The sequence below is a fragment of the Trichosurus vulpecula genome, chromosome 5 (assembly GCF_011100635.1).
Source record: "Trichosurus vulpecula isolate mTriVul1 chromosome 5, mTriVul1.pri, whole genome shotgun sequence".
In the NCBI taxonomy this organism is placed as follows: domain Eukaryota; kingdom Metazoa; phylum Chordata; class Mammalia; order Diprotodontia; family Phalangeridae; genus Trichosurus; species Trichosurus vulpecula.
In genome coordinates this window covers 67,798,089-67,811,403 of record NC_050577.1, presented here as the reverse complement: position 1 = coordinate 67,811,403, position 13,315 = coordinate 67,798,089, and the positions used below count along the sequence as shown (strand labels likewise).

At 38.5% G+C, this 13,315-nt stretch overlaps 1 protein-coding gene across 1 annotated transcript in view; it reads left to right on the top strand.

The window, feature by feature from the left end:
- Positions 1-13,315, top strand: part of MPP7 (membrane palmitoylated protein 7) — a 255,931-nt gene that overhangs the window by 78,046 nt on the left and 164,570 nt on the right. Inside the window, exon 3 of the mRNA XM_036759638.1 lies at positions 12,883-13,001. Coding sequence (XP_036615533.1) covers positions 12,883-13,001 — 119 coding nt within the window. The remainder of the gene's footprint in view (positions 1-12,882; positions 13,002-13,315) is intronic.

Genomic DNA, 13,315 nt, shown 5'->3' with positions numbered 1-13,315 from the left:
TTTTATCCCCTTTCCTCTACTTTCATGTGGAGTAAGATACCCAATTAAGTGTGTATGTTATTCCCTCCTTCCTCCTTTGATGAGAGCAAGATTCACTCATTTCCCCTCACCTGCCCCCTCTTTCCTTCTAACAGAACTGCTTTTTCTTGCCACTTTTATGTGAGATAATTTACCCCATTCTCTCTCTCCCTTTCTCCCTCTCTCAATATATTCCTCTCTCTTCCCTTAATTTAATTTTATTTTTTTAGATATCAGCCCTTCATATTTAACTCATCCTGTGCCCTCTGTCTGTGTATATGTATATTCCCTTCAGCTAACCTAATACTGAGAAAGGTCTCATGCATTACACACATCATCTTTCCATGTAGGAATGTATGTAAGCAAAACAGTTCAACTTTACTAAGTCCCTTATGATTTCTCTTTCTTGTTTACCTTTTCATGCTTCTCTTGATTCTTGTGTTGGAAAGTCAAATTTTCTATTCAGCTCTGATCTTTTCACTGAGAAAACTTGAAAGTCCTCTATTGTATTGAAAGTCCATATTTTGCCTTGGAGCATGATACTCAGTTTTGCTGGGTAGGTGATTCTTGATTTCAGTCCCAACTCCTTTGACCTCCAGAATATCATATTCTAAACCCTTTGATCCCTTAATGTAGAAGCTGCTAGATCTTGTGTTACCCTGATTGTGTTTCCACAATACTCAACTTGTTTCTTTCTGGCTGCTTGCAGTATTTTCTCCTTGATCCGGGAGCTCTGGAATTTGGCAACAATATTCCTAGGAGTTTTCTTTTTGGGATCTTTTTCAGGATTCTTTCAATCTCTATTTTACCCTCTGTCTCTAGAATATCAGGGCAATTTTCCTTGATAATTTCCTGAAAGGTGGTGTCTAGGTTCTTTTTTTGATCATGGCTTTCAGGTAGTCCAACAATTTTGAAATTATCTCTCCTGGATCTATTTTCCAGGTCAGTGGTTTTTCCAGTGAGATATTTCACATTGTCTTCCATTTTTTCATTCCTTTGGTTCTGTTTTATAATATCTTGATTTTTCATAAAGTCACTAGCTTCCACTTGCTCCAATCTAATTTTTAAGGTAGTATTTTCTTCAGTGTGGTCTTTTGGACCTCCTTTTCCATTTGGCTAATTCTGCCTTTCAAGGAATTCTTCTCCTCATTGGCTTTTTGGAGCCCTTTTTCCATTTGAGTTAGTCTATTTTTTAAGGTGTTGTTTTCTTCAGTATTTTTTTGGGTCTCCTTTAGCAAGTCATTGACATGTTTTTCATGATTTTCTTGCATCACTCTCATTTCTCTTCCCAATTTTTCCTCTACTTCTCTTACTTGCTTTTCCAAATCCTTTTTGAGCTCTTCCATGGCCTGAGCCTAATTCATATTTTTCTTGGAGGCTTTCGATGTAGGCTCTTTGACTGCGTTTATTTTTTCTGGCTGTATGTTTTGGTTTCTTTGTCACCAAAAAAAGATTCCAAAGTCCAAGTCTGAATCTGGGTCCATTTTTTTTTTCAGGGGGAAAGGCAGGGCAATTGGGGTTAAGTGACTTGCCCAAGGTCACACAGCTAGTAAGTGTGTCAAGTGTCTGAGGCCGAATTTGAACTCAGGTCCTCCTGACTCCAAGGCTGGTGCTCTACTCACTGCGCCACCTAGCTGCCCCATCTGGGTCCATTTTTGCCGCCTGTTTGTGTTCCCGGCCAACTACTCGACCCTTGAGCTTTTTGTCAAGGTATGACTGCTTGTAGAGTAGAGAATACTTTGTCCCAAGCTTTAGGGGCCTTGTGCTGCTGTTTTCATAGCTATTTCTACACAGCAAGCTCTGCCATACCAGTGCTGCTCCTCCCCCAAGAACCGCCAACCTGGACTGCAACCCAGATCCAAGCAGGCTCTGCAGTCCAGCTCAGATCCCCTGCTTAATTCCTCCCACCAGGTGGGCCTGGGGCCAGAAGCAACTGCAGCTGGAGCTCTGGAAGCAGCCTCAGAGCTGCACCACCTCTGCCACCCCAGGGGACTGGGGCCGACGCTGTACTCCTTTCACTCAGTTCTAGCAGTTTTTCCCACTAACCTTCTCTGTTGTCTCTGGCATTTGTGGGTTGAGAAGTCTGGTAACTGCCACAGCTCAATGATTCAGGGCCCTACTGCCTGTTCCACCCGGCCCTATGTCTGGTTGATCCTGGCATGGCCCATGCCGGTCTGTGCTCTGCTCTCCTCCCAGCGACCATCCAGGCTTTCCTGGGTTGGAGCCCTGCTTCTTTCTGCTATGTCGTGGGTTCTGCAGCTCTAGAATTTGTTCAGAGCCATTTTTTACGCGTGTTTGGAGGGACCTGGGGGAGAGCTTAAGCAAGTCCCTGCTTTCCAGCTGCCATCTTGGCTCCGCCCCCGTGATGTATTCTTAAAAATAAAACTGAGCAACTTGGACTTCTTAGAGTATATCAGTAAAATAATGCTATTTTGCAATAACAGTTTTGGATAGTTGAATGATTTATTCTGATTACAATTATTTAACAGTAGTTAGTGAAAAATAACTAGTAAGTTAGATTAGTAGGTGAAGTGCTTCCACTGTTGTCAATAGTAGGTAATAGTTTTCAGTGTATTTCAAGAGTTTTATGCTTAAAAGAAATATTCTAAGGGCTAGAATTGGATGAAATTAAAAGGAGCCTATAGTTCTCCCACAGAAGTAGTTTTGTGATATATTTTTTCTAAAATTTTACGGAGTCCGCAATAAAGTAGAGATAGAAAAATTAAAAAAAACAAATATCCTTAACTTGAAATTGAATCACTGTCAGAATAAGGCCTAGGATCTTGCCATAAAACATGGAACAACAGTTTATCATTTGACTCTCTCCCCAACTAGAATTGAGCTAGTGTGTTGGTGCCAGGAGTTATATTTTTGTGATACGGTTTAGGTATAATTGACTCAATATGGCATCTAACCACAAGTGCATGTGGCTAATGAGGAAGAGTAAAAAGTGATTTAGAATTTAAATCCAGGCAGTTAGGACAAAAATGATTAGAAATAGGGAAATCAGAAAGTAGAGCAAGATGGAGTTACGTTTTGGAAATACTGAGTTTGCGGTGCTATCTAGATAGGGTGACTAGATGGAGATATAAGAGAAGATAGGATAACTAAGAGAAAGTAGATGTCAGTGTTTTGGCAAAGTTCACATCTAGAAAACAGGAAGAGGACACAGCCAGAAAAGACAAGAAGAGTCAAACAAAGGAAAGCTAAGAGAAGTGAGAGTATCAAGACACATTAGATGGTTAACAGGGTTAGATAGTACAAACAACTCAAGGAGGAGGAAGAGTTAGATGACCGTTGGATTTGGCAATTAGGGAGTCATTGAGCTTTAAGTGAGTGGTTTCAGTACAGCAAAGGGCTGGGCAGTAAACTGGTGGTGAATTATAGCCCCGAGAACAGTAATGCCAAATCATTGATGAAACACCTGTGCTTTGATTCTAGAATGATTAGGAAGCAAAATCAGGTCTGATTTGAAGGCTTTATTGCCCCTTGGTGTTGAGGTACATTCCAAAAAAGTCATATCATTTTCAGATTTTCTTCCCTCCCTTCTGTTTTATGCACCACTTCCAGAGGAATCTTCTTATTCTATAGGTCTGATCATGTCCCTTGACTTTTCTTTTAATTATCCTCCCCTCCCCTCCCTACCCCACCCCCATCACATTAACAAGCATTTTTTTTCTCTTTCTGTTTCACCCTCACCTTTCTAACAAACATGAAGTTGCATAAAATAAATTCTCTCATTGACCATATCTAAAAATGTACATCTTCTGCTTCTTGGATCCATACTTCTCTGCCAGGAGATCCTCAGTCTTCTAGAATTATGGTTGGTCATCATATTGATCAGAATTCTAAAGCCTTTCAAAGATGTTTGCTTTACAGTATTGTTTTTAGTGTTTAAATTTTTTGTTCTGCTTACTTCATTCTGCTTCAGTTGACACAAGTCTTTCCAGCTTCTCTGAAACTTCCTCTTTCATCATTTATTTTAACAGAATATCATTACTTTTATATACCAGAATTTGTTCAGTCATTCCCCATTGGGCACTTTCTGAGTTACCAATCTTTGTTTCTACTATTATCAAAAACAAAACAAAACAAAACAAAACTGCTGTGAATACTTTTGTAAATGTAGGTCCTTTTCTTCTTGATTTTATGCCCGTCTTTACCTTCAAGACCTTTTACAATCTGACTATGATTTGCCTTTCTAGCCATATGTCATGCCACTGTCCTTTGCACACTCTACATCTTAGACATGATGAACTTATTATTCCCTGATTTTACCTTGACCTCTGCTGCTCTTTGCATTTGCATGCACTGTTACCATTTCCAGGTTGTGTTCTCCCCCATACACATTCACTGAAAACCCTTTCTTCAGGCCCTGCTCAGGGGCTACCTTTTCCATGAAACTTTATCTCTTTCCAAAAGCTAGAACTGATCTTGGCTTCCTTTAACTCCTTATGCCACCCTGTGTGGCTTCTTCCGTGCATTCTTTTGAGTGTGTGAATGAATGAAAGAATTAATTAGGTCCTTACTGTATGGTAGGCAGTATGCTAAGGGCCAGTGATACAGCTGTGGTATAAGCAAGTAAGACAGGCCTTACCTTCAAGGACTTACATTCTAATAAGGGAAGACAACACATGCAGAGCTGCCAAGGGAGAGTGTTTCTGACAGGAAAATTGAAGATAATGGTAATTGGGGTCATAGGGCAATTGATTGACAAGTCCTTTCTAGGAATAGTAGTGTTGATTTCATTACTGTTCTCAGAGCTAGAGATGGAAAGGTGAGTGGACATATTTGGTTCTAGATCTGGTGAAGAACACTTCCAAAATAGGATTCTGGGGGTGGGAATCCAAGTTCTGGGCAGGAGTTCATTCTTTGTATTATAGCTTTGTGTATATATGTCTTATCTTCCCCAAGAGAATTATTAGTCCCTTTGCTGTAGAAATTGCCATTTTTCATTGTTTGCCCCAGCCACGTTGGCTCTTTGAAAACCCTTTTGGGGTTTGGCAAAGATACTGGAGTGGTTTGCTGTTTCCTTCTCTAGTTAATTTTACGGGTGAGAAAATGAGAAAACAAACAGTTAAGTGACTTGCCCAGGGTCACACAGCTAGTAAACACCTGAAGCCAGATTTGAACTCAACAGGATGAGTCCTTCTGACTCCAGGTCTGGCACACTATCCACTGTGTCACCTAGTTGCTCCCAGTTACACAGAAAATACCTGGCTCTTACTCTGATCACGTAGAAGCCTTCTTGGATGAGACAAAATTCTGGCATTCCCTCTCTAGACTGGGACGAGTAACAAGAGCTAATTATGTATCAATTCTAGAGAGTACTTCTTATCGTTGATACATCACTAATCTCTTTCCTTTTCCTGTCATGCTCTGATATTCATCCCATCCAAGGCCTGAGTTCCTCTTTGGTGGCTTAGTAGTGAATATATCCTGCCCCTCCAAAGATCCAGCTGTATCATTGTCTCTTTGGTGACTGTTGTCAAGATGTATCTTTATGCACCTTCTCATGTGTGTCCTCAGATGACATGAGATGGTAATTGTAAGGTGTTTAGCGCAGTGTGTGGCACATAGTATTTGCTTATTAAATGCTTATTGTTTTCCTCTTCCTTTAAGTTAAGCCACAAATAGTCCCTTGTGTAAATGTGCCAAATAAATGGCTATTGTTTTCAGAATATACTAGCTCATCAGACTTTTCTATGGGAATAGCTAAATTACAAAAATGTAACTTTAATAGTCTGGAATACCATAACCTAGCTTAGTCCTTTGCACATAGGAAGCACTTAATGTTTCTTGAATTAAATTTGATAACTATAGTATTCTGTGGTTTTGTGTGCTTGTTATATCTGAACTTATATGATATTTATTGCTGTACTTTCTTTTTTTAAGCTTAGTAGTATTTTATTTTCTCCAGTCATTTTTGTAAGATTTTGAGTTTCAAATTCTCCTCCCTCCTTCCATTCCTTCCTTCCCTCCCCAAGAGAGCAAATAACCTGTTATAGGTTATACATATAACATCTTGTTAACCATATTTCCATATTAGTCATGTTGTGAAAGAAAAATCAGAACAAAGTGGAAAAATCACAAGAAAGAAAAAACAGCAAAAAAATGAAAATAGTGTATTTTGATCTGCATAGTTCTTTCTCTGGATGTGGATTTTTGCTGTACTTTCTTTACCTTGTAGATTATGTTCATATGTCAATCTTATATCAATACACTTATTAGTTGCGTGATCCTTCATAAATCACTTAACCTCTCTCAGGCTCAGTTTCCTCATCTGTAAAATATAGATAATCATAGCACCTACTTCACAGGGTTGTTGTGAGGATCAAATGAACTAGTATATTTAAAATGCTTTGCAAACCCTGAAACATGGAAATATAAATATCATCATCATTATTAAACTCTTTTAGGGTATAGCTATATCTTAATTATCTTGTTATTTTCCACAATGCCTAGCATAGTGCATTGCATGTGGTTATTACTTAATAAAGTTGAATTGAGTGAAAATGAGGAGAGAAATGACAGTATGAAGGGAAGACTTCTTTTGAAGTATAGGAATTAAGTGTGCATTATTATGGAGGAGCCAGTGGAGAGGAGAGAGTAAAGAAGCAATAGAGAAAATTGGTGATTAATGGCTCATGATCCTGATCCTGGGTGTGGTGAGATGTGATTATATCAGAAGCATAAACTTAGCTGCCCAAAAAGAATTTTAGGTAAAAGAGGAAGAAGAGGAAAGGGGTGTGTGTGTGTGTGTGTGTGTGTGTGTGTGTATGTATCATCATACATCAGATTTGAGATTTGAATGGAAGGATTTGCTGTCCCTAGCAAAGTAGGAGGCAAAATTATCTTTTGAGACTGTGCTAGAATGGGACAGGTGGTGGATTCAGAAGAGTTGGAAGAAATTTTAAAAATTTATTATTCCAGTTGGTAATATGGTAGAGAATAAAGAACTGAATAAAAGTGATTTTTGTAAAATGATATATTTTTGTAGAAAGAATGGGTAATGGATCAATCCTTTGATGATTTTATTATGACTCTAGGCAAAAGCAGGTAATCACTAAATGTAATGATTACCTGCTATTGGAAATTGGCAAGGCACAGATAATCTTTGAGGTCTTTTCCAACTCTAAAATGTGACTGATAGGCTCACTGACACTTTCCCATGTGCTGTCAGAGCCCCAAAATCCTATTCTACCTTACTTCCGTTTCCCTTCTTACGTCAATCCTACCACTCCTTTATAGCTTAGATGAAATGCGGGGTGTTCCAAAAGTCTTAGAGCAGTTTAAACTATTAAACTTAAGCGCATCATTAATGAAGTTCACCCTTAATGATGATTCTTCCCTTCACATTTTCAGTTGTTCATTCCATTCATGTAGCACTAACCACATGCTACTTTATAGGGTTATTTATCCTTTTTCATGTATGCCATATGGAAGTCCAGACTCTGTCCTTGGTGGCTTATAGTCTTGTATTTCTTGATTCCTCTAGCTCAGTGCTTTATACATAGTAGGCATGAATATTTGTTAATGATGATACCACTTTTTATGGGCATAGCTAATGCATAAAGTAAACTATATATAAATATACTTTTGTGCCTGTAAGTAAGTGTATTTTTACAGAAGTTTAATTGAACAGAGGAATGATGAGGTTTTGGTGACCCAAATATACAATTTAAAAGGTGAATTGACCCTAGCCTAGCAGCTCTTCGTAGCTTTTCCATATCTTTTGCTCACTCAACTCTTTTGGATCTGGTATTAGTGAAGAGTAGAAACTACTAAAGAAAACAAAGAGGCTGTGATGGTGAAATTATAGAATTGAGCAGGGATAGGGTAGAGAAATCTGTCCAGAATTTATGAAGCTTCTACTTGAGGAGTGTCAGGCACATTATAAGTGCTGGAGATAAAAAGAATTAAAAAAAGCAGTTCCTCTCCTGAGAGGGCTTGTATTCTTTTAAAGGGTAACTACTTATACATAGATACAAAAGAAATGCACAATAATTTTGGAAGGAGAAGGCATTTAGCTGGGAGATCAGGAGAATCTTTGTGGGGAAGGTAGATCTTAGGCTGAGCTTTGAAGGATGCTAGGGATTCTGTGAGACAGTGGTGAGGGGGTAGAGATGCATCCCAGGTAGAGGGAATAGCCTGTGAATATTCACAGAGAAGGAGAGAGATGGAGTGTTGTATGTGAGAAACAGCAGGAAGGCCAGTTTGGGCTGTAGAGTCTATGAAGGAGAATAATACATAATAAAGCAGGAAAAGTAGTTTGGAACCAGATTGTTTAAAACTTTAATATTTTTTATTGATATGTCTTGTTTTTACATTACCTACATTCCCCAGTATATCCTTACCCTCTCCCAACTTTCAAAGAGCTGTCCTTATAACAAAGAATTTTAAAAGAAGGGAAAAAACCAAGTTCAGCAAAACTAACATATCAAAAAAGATTGGCATTAAATGTAGTATTCTGTGTCAGTAGCTTCCTACCTCTGCAAAGAAGTTAGGGAGGTATCTTCTCAAGTGTCTTCCTTGGGGCCAAGGCTGTTCCTTATAATTCCATAGTGTTTAGTTTTGATTGGTTTGTTTCTGTTGTTTTGTCCTTTTATGTTGTTGTAGTTATAGTGTATATTGTTTTTGTGGTTCTAATTACTTTGTATCAGTTCATAAAAGTTTCCTCATATTTATCATGGCATGTCCTCTCTGGGGTACTTCCCTGACTCAAGATTCAATGGTTTGTAGGTTGGATCTGAAGAGAGGTGAGTACTACTCCAAAAGTGGGGAATGTGATACCACCCACTCCTGAAACTTCATCTTAGGAACCCCAAATGGTATGCTTCCCATTAGCAGTCATTAAGTGGACCCAATTAGTTCTTAGCTTAGCCATTTATTATAATGGAGCAGTAAAATTAGTAACCACAATACATCCCCCCTCTCCCACACTCTTCTGCTAATACATACAGTGTCCATAGGAAAAGTGGGCTCCAATTTTGAGAATAATGATAATCAATCACATATGACACATGACCAGGACTGTTCACTCCTCTGATACTACTGGGCCTTGAAGCCTTTTCCCGTAGAGTTCTTACAAAGCTCTCCCATAAGCAGTAGCTCTGTTGGAAAGGTTGCTTAGATAGATTCTCAGGGACTGCTGTTCTCTGCATCTCAACTCTCAGTTACCAAGCCTAGCTTATTCCTAGATTATTCTCTTCTTTGCTGTCAGGAGTCATACTCCTTGAAACTTCTGCCTTTCATTGTTTTTCGCTTTGTATCCATCCTTCTTCCTCAACTGTGCTTTGAACTCTTGAATCGATTCTCTGACCGCTGGATGGGATGCATTTTCTCTAGGCGAATTGCTCCAATGCTAGATACTCTGGCCATTGTAGGGTGGGAAGAGTGAACCCAAGAGATGAAGAGCATTCTTTCTTAATTGCTACCTCCTGCCTCCACTGTCTTGAACTCTCAAACTGGTAAGTCATATTTAGGGTTTAGTTATTTAGAATATTAGGAGAATTTGGCCAGTTTTAAACCCAGATTATTGAGCTCTCTACTTCAATCAGAGAGGGGTATTCATAATTATAAAGGGATGGCTGGGTGTTAACAACTTTTACCATGTCAGTATCTTGTCATCTGAAAGTATATCCCATGGCTACATCAATTGACCTGGGGTAGGAGGAATCATATCCCTCCTCCTCTGCAATTATATGCCATGGAGTGCAAGCATTTCATTGAAGTGACGTCTTAATTACTTTATAAAAAGATGGGATTAGGAAGAAGTTATACTAGAATTGGATAATAATGTTAGTTTAAAGAATCCATAGTGTGTCAAATAGGTAAGACTGTAAAAGAATACTTCTTATGACTGCCAAAAATTTCTATACTAAACAATCTATTCTTGTTGCGTTTGCCTATTGATTTTTTGCTTTGTGAAAAAAAATTGTTTTTAAAATTAGAATGATGGAAAAAATTTCGAGATAGGTTGATCCTAATTTGTTTGCAAAGACGAGCTGAGTTGGCATGTTATTTCTTTGCAGAGTTGGGGCAGGGGAATCTATAGGTATAGAATATCTACCTCCCCTCCTCACTGTAGAATTTCAGTATATCCATGTGGATGTTCCTTCAGCTTCCCTAACTTAATTCCACAGCTTCCTTAAATCCAACAGCGTACTCCTCTGCTCCACCTCAGCCGCACATAGGGATGAACATGCCCTAGACAGCACTGTAATTCACAGATGTTCCTCTTCTCTGATTTGAAATTCAGACATTCCTCTATCTGACAGTAAACTTCTACTGTTCCACCCCTCCCTGTGTGGCCAGTTTCATGGCTTCTGGGTAAAGGAAAATGTTCTTGTGCCTTCCCAGTCACCAGTGGAGTGAAGCAAGATTATGTGATCGCTCCCATGCTTTTTAGCGTGGTGTTTTCTAAAATGTGTTAGATGTCTTCAATGAGCACAAAGTCGATATCAAGGTCAACTACTACACTTAGGACAGCTATTTAACCTGAAAAGGCTAAAGCCAAGACTAAAGTGAAGGGGGAGTTGGTGTGTGACTTTTTTGTTTGAAGATGATTTTATTCTCTGTGCAGCCCCTCAGCCTGAGATGCAACAGAATGTGAATCAGTTTTCTGCTGCTTGTGCTAATTTTGGCCTCACAATCAACATCAAGAAAACAGAAATTTTTCACCAGCCGGCACTGTACCAACATCAATGCCACCTTAGATTCCTAGTCTCCTTGATCGTTACTTCCCTGCCCTTATTCTGGGATCCAGTCAAACTGGCCTTCTCTCTATTTCTTACACAGGACACTCCATCTCCTGACTCCATGCCTTTGCCCTGGCTATCCCTCATGTCTGGAATGCATTCCTCCAACATTCCTGAGTCCCTGTAAGAGAGAGACAACACACAGCTAAAGTATCATCTTCTACACAAATCCTTTCTCGATCTTCCTAATCGCTTAATGCCTTAAGGCCCTCTGAAATTACGTTGTATTCAACTACTTTGTGTATATTTGTATTAATTAACTTTATATTGATGCTATGTGTGTGTATGTGTGTGTGTAGGTGCTTCTTTTCTGCTCCTTTAGAAGGTAGGTTTCTCGAGAGTAGGAATCGTTTCATTCTTTGTACTTGTATCTCTAGCACCTAGCACAGACCCTGGCAAATAGGCGCTTAGCAAATACTTATTGGTTGAGGATTTAGAACTTTTTGAGTGAGTTGACTAGTTTTCCTGAATCTCCCTCAGAACTCTTCCCCCTTCATATCCATGTTAATTTCTTTTAAGGTTGTCTAATTCGCTTATTAGAACAGTCATTCTTGCTTCTTATCTCCATAATGCACATAACCATTTATATTAAGTGACTAATAGCTTGTTTTAAACAAGTTACTATGAGCCAACAATTAAATTTGAACCTGTGATCTTTCGGTGTTTTATATCATGTAGAATTGTAGTGATTTGAGTTACATCTATTAGTCAGTCTCTTCATATGAAGACATATTTATATACAAAACTTTTGAAGTATAAGAACTGATTTAACTAAAATTCAAAATTATTATAGGAAATGAACGTTAAGCCACCAAAGACACTTAGACCTCAGAAAAGAATATAATTTGAAGGACTCTCCCCTTTTTTTCTAGAATATTATGTTTTTAAAACCAATGATCAAAGAAAACTTTCAGATTAACCCAGTCTTTGAATTTCAGCATTTAATTTCCAGTGTTTCACTTAATTCCTCAATGCTACTTTGAAATGTTACTGATTAGTGGAATATTTTAACCGTCATATTTTACTGAGCTTATATACGTAGTCATCATTAATCCATAATTTACCATAATGTGCTTTGCTAGTTAAATATCTTGTAAAGCTGTCCTTGTGATGAACAGTAGTACTTACTCAGATTAAAAATGAGAGCTGTGCCCTGTATAGTAGATCCCAAGAGGTTATTGGTGTTTTTGTAGACAGCAGACAGGAGAAAAAGGCATTTTGTCCTTTTTACCCCAAGTAATCCCACTGGAAAATTAAACATGTGCTATGAATTGATATCAAACCATGCCAGGTTACCTCCCTAAACAGGGCTCCTGTGAGCACTGTTTCTACATTTCTTGGACAGCAGTGTGATGGCCTCTGCATGATGGATAGTTCCTGCTACTGTGGAGCACTGTGCTGCTATCTGTCCCCACGAGACTTTCATTGAGGCGTGCCACCAGTAACTAGGGGCAGCAATTACTTTAACTCTTTCAAAGAATACTGGGTACATTTTTGCAAGCCTGAATATTAGAATCAAACGTAAACACATGTTTTCCTTGGAATTTTTACAGCCAACTGTTATAATGGTGAGCCATATATTTTTTCCTTTTGTTTTGCTTTTTGGAATCTTATTTTGGGCTTTAGATAAGACTGATGTTTTAAAAGTAGTATGTTAGCAAAAGATATTTAGGCAAACCACAGTCTTTTTAATAGATGGTCCTTTCCATCTTCTGTTCTTTTAAGGAAATTTTTCCTATTCATGACTCATTTTGGCTAACATTAAGGGAAATGTAATAATGATTAAGAAAAGGAATGTATGCTTTTTTCCTTTTAATTCTTTGAAAATCTTTACACATTTTCTCTGTGAGGTTATGTAAACAGAAATGGCTAGAGAAGTTTGACAACTCTGACAAGGGTAAAAACTATTGCATCTTTATAGGCTTCTTAGGAACTTGAAACAGAATGCTTACTCTGCTTCTTTAGACAAATGTTTTGCTTGATGGCCCAGTCTTCTTATCCAGTCAGAATGACACGCCTCAGGCAGCCAGTTACACAGACTTGTGAAGCAAAATTAATGAGATCACCCTTAGATTACACTTTGTGTTTTATTTTCACTTTATAGGTCTGTATGAGCTGCTGACTGCACTGCCAGCCCAGCTGCAGCCACATGTGGACAGCCAGGAAGACCTAACCTTCCTCTGGGATATGTTTGGTGAAAAAAGCCTTCATTCACTGGTGAAGGTAAACCACACTGAAGTCAGATTCTCTTTGAGAAGAGCATATGGAAAAATGTTTTGAGCGCCATCTAGTAAACCAGCGATCAGATTGTTGCTCCCTGAAAACAAAACAGCCTTGTTTCAACTCACCGAGTTTCTGACAGGAGTGGAAGTTGTTAAAGATTCCACTAAAAATACATAGATGATTTCACTTAATAGTGATGTTCTGGCAGTGTATACTAATGCAGCAAACATATGTTTGCCTTTGTTTAGAAAAAGAGTATGAAATAGCAGGAAATTTTAGACTTCTTTATGGTCAACATTCAGGAGCTGGAGTTT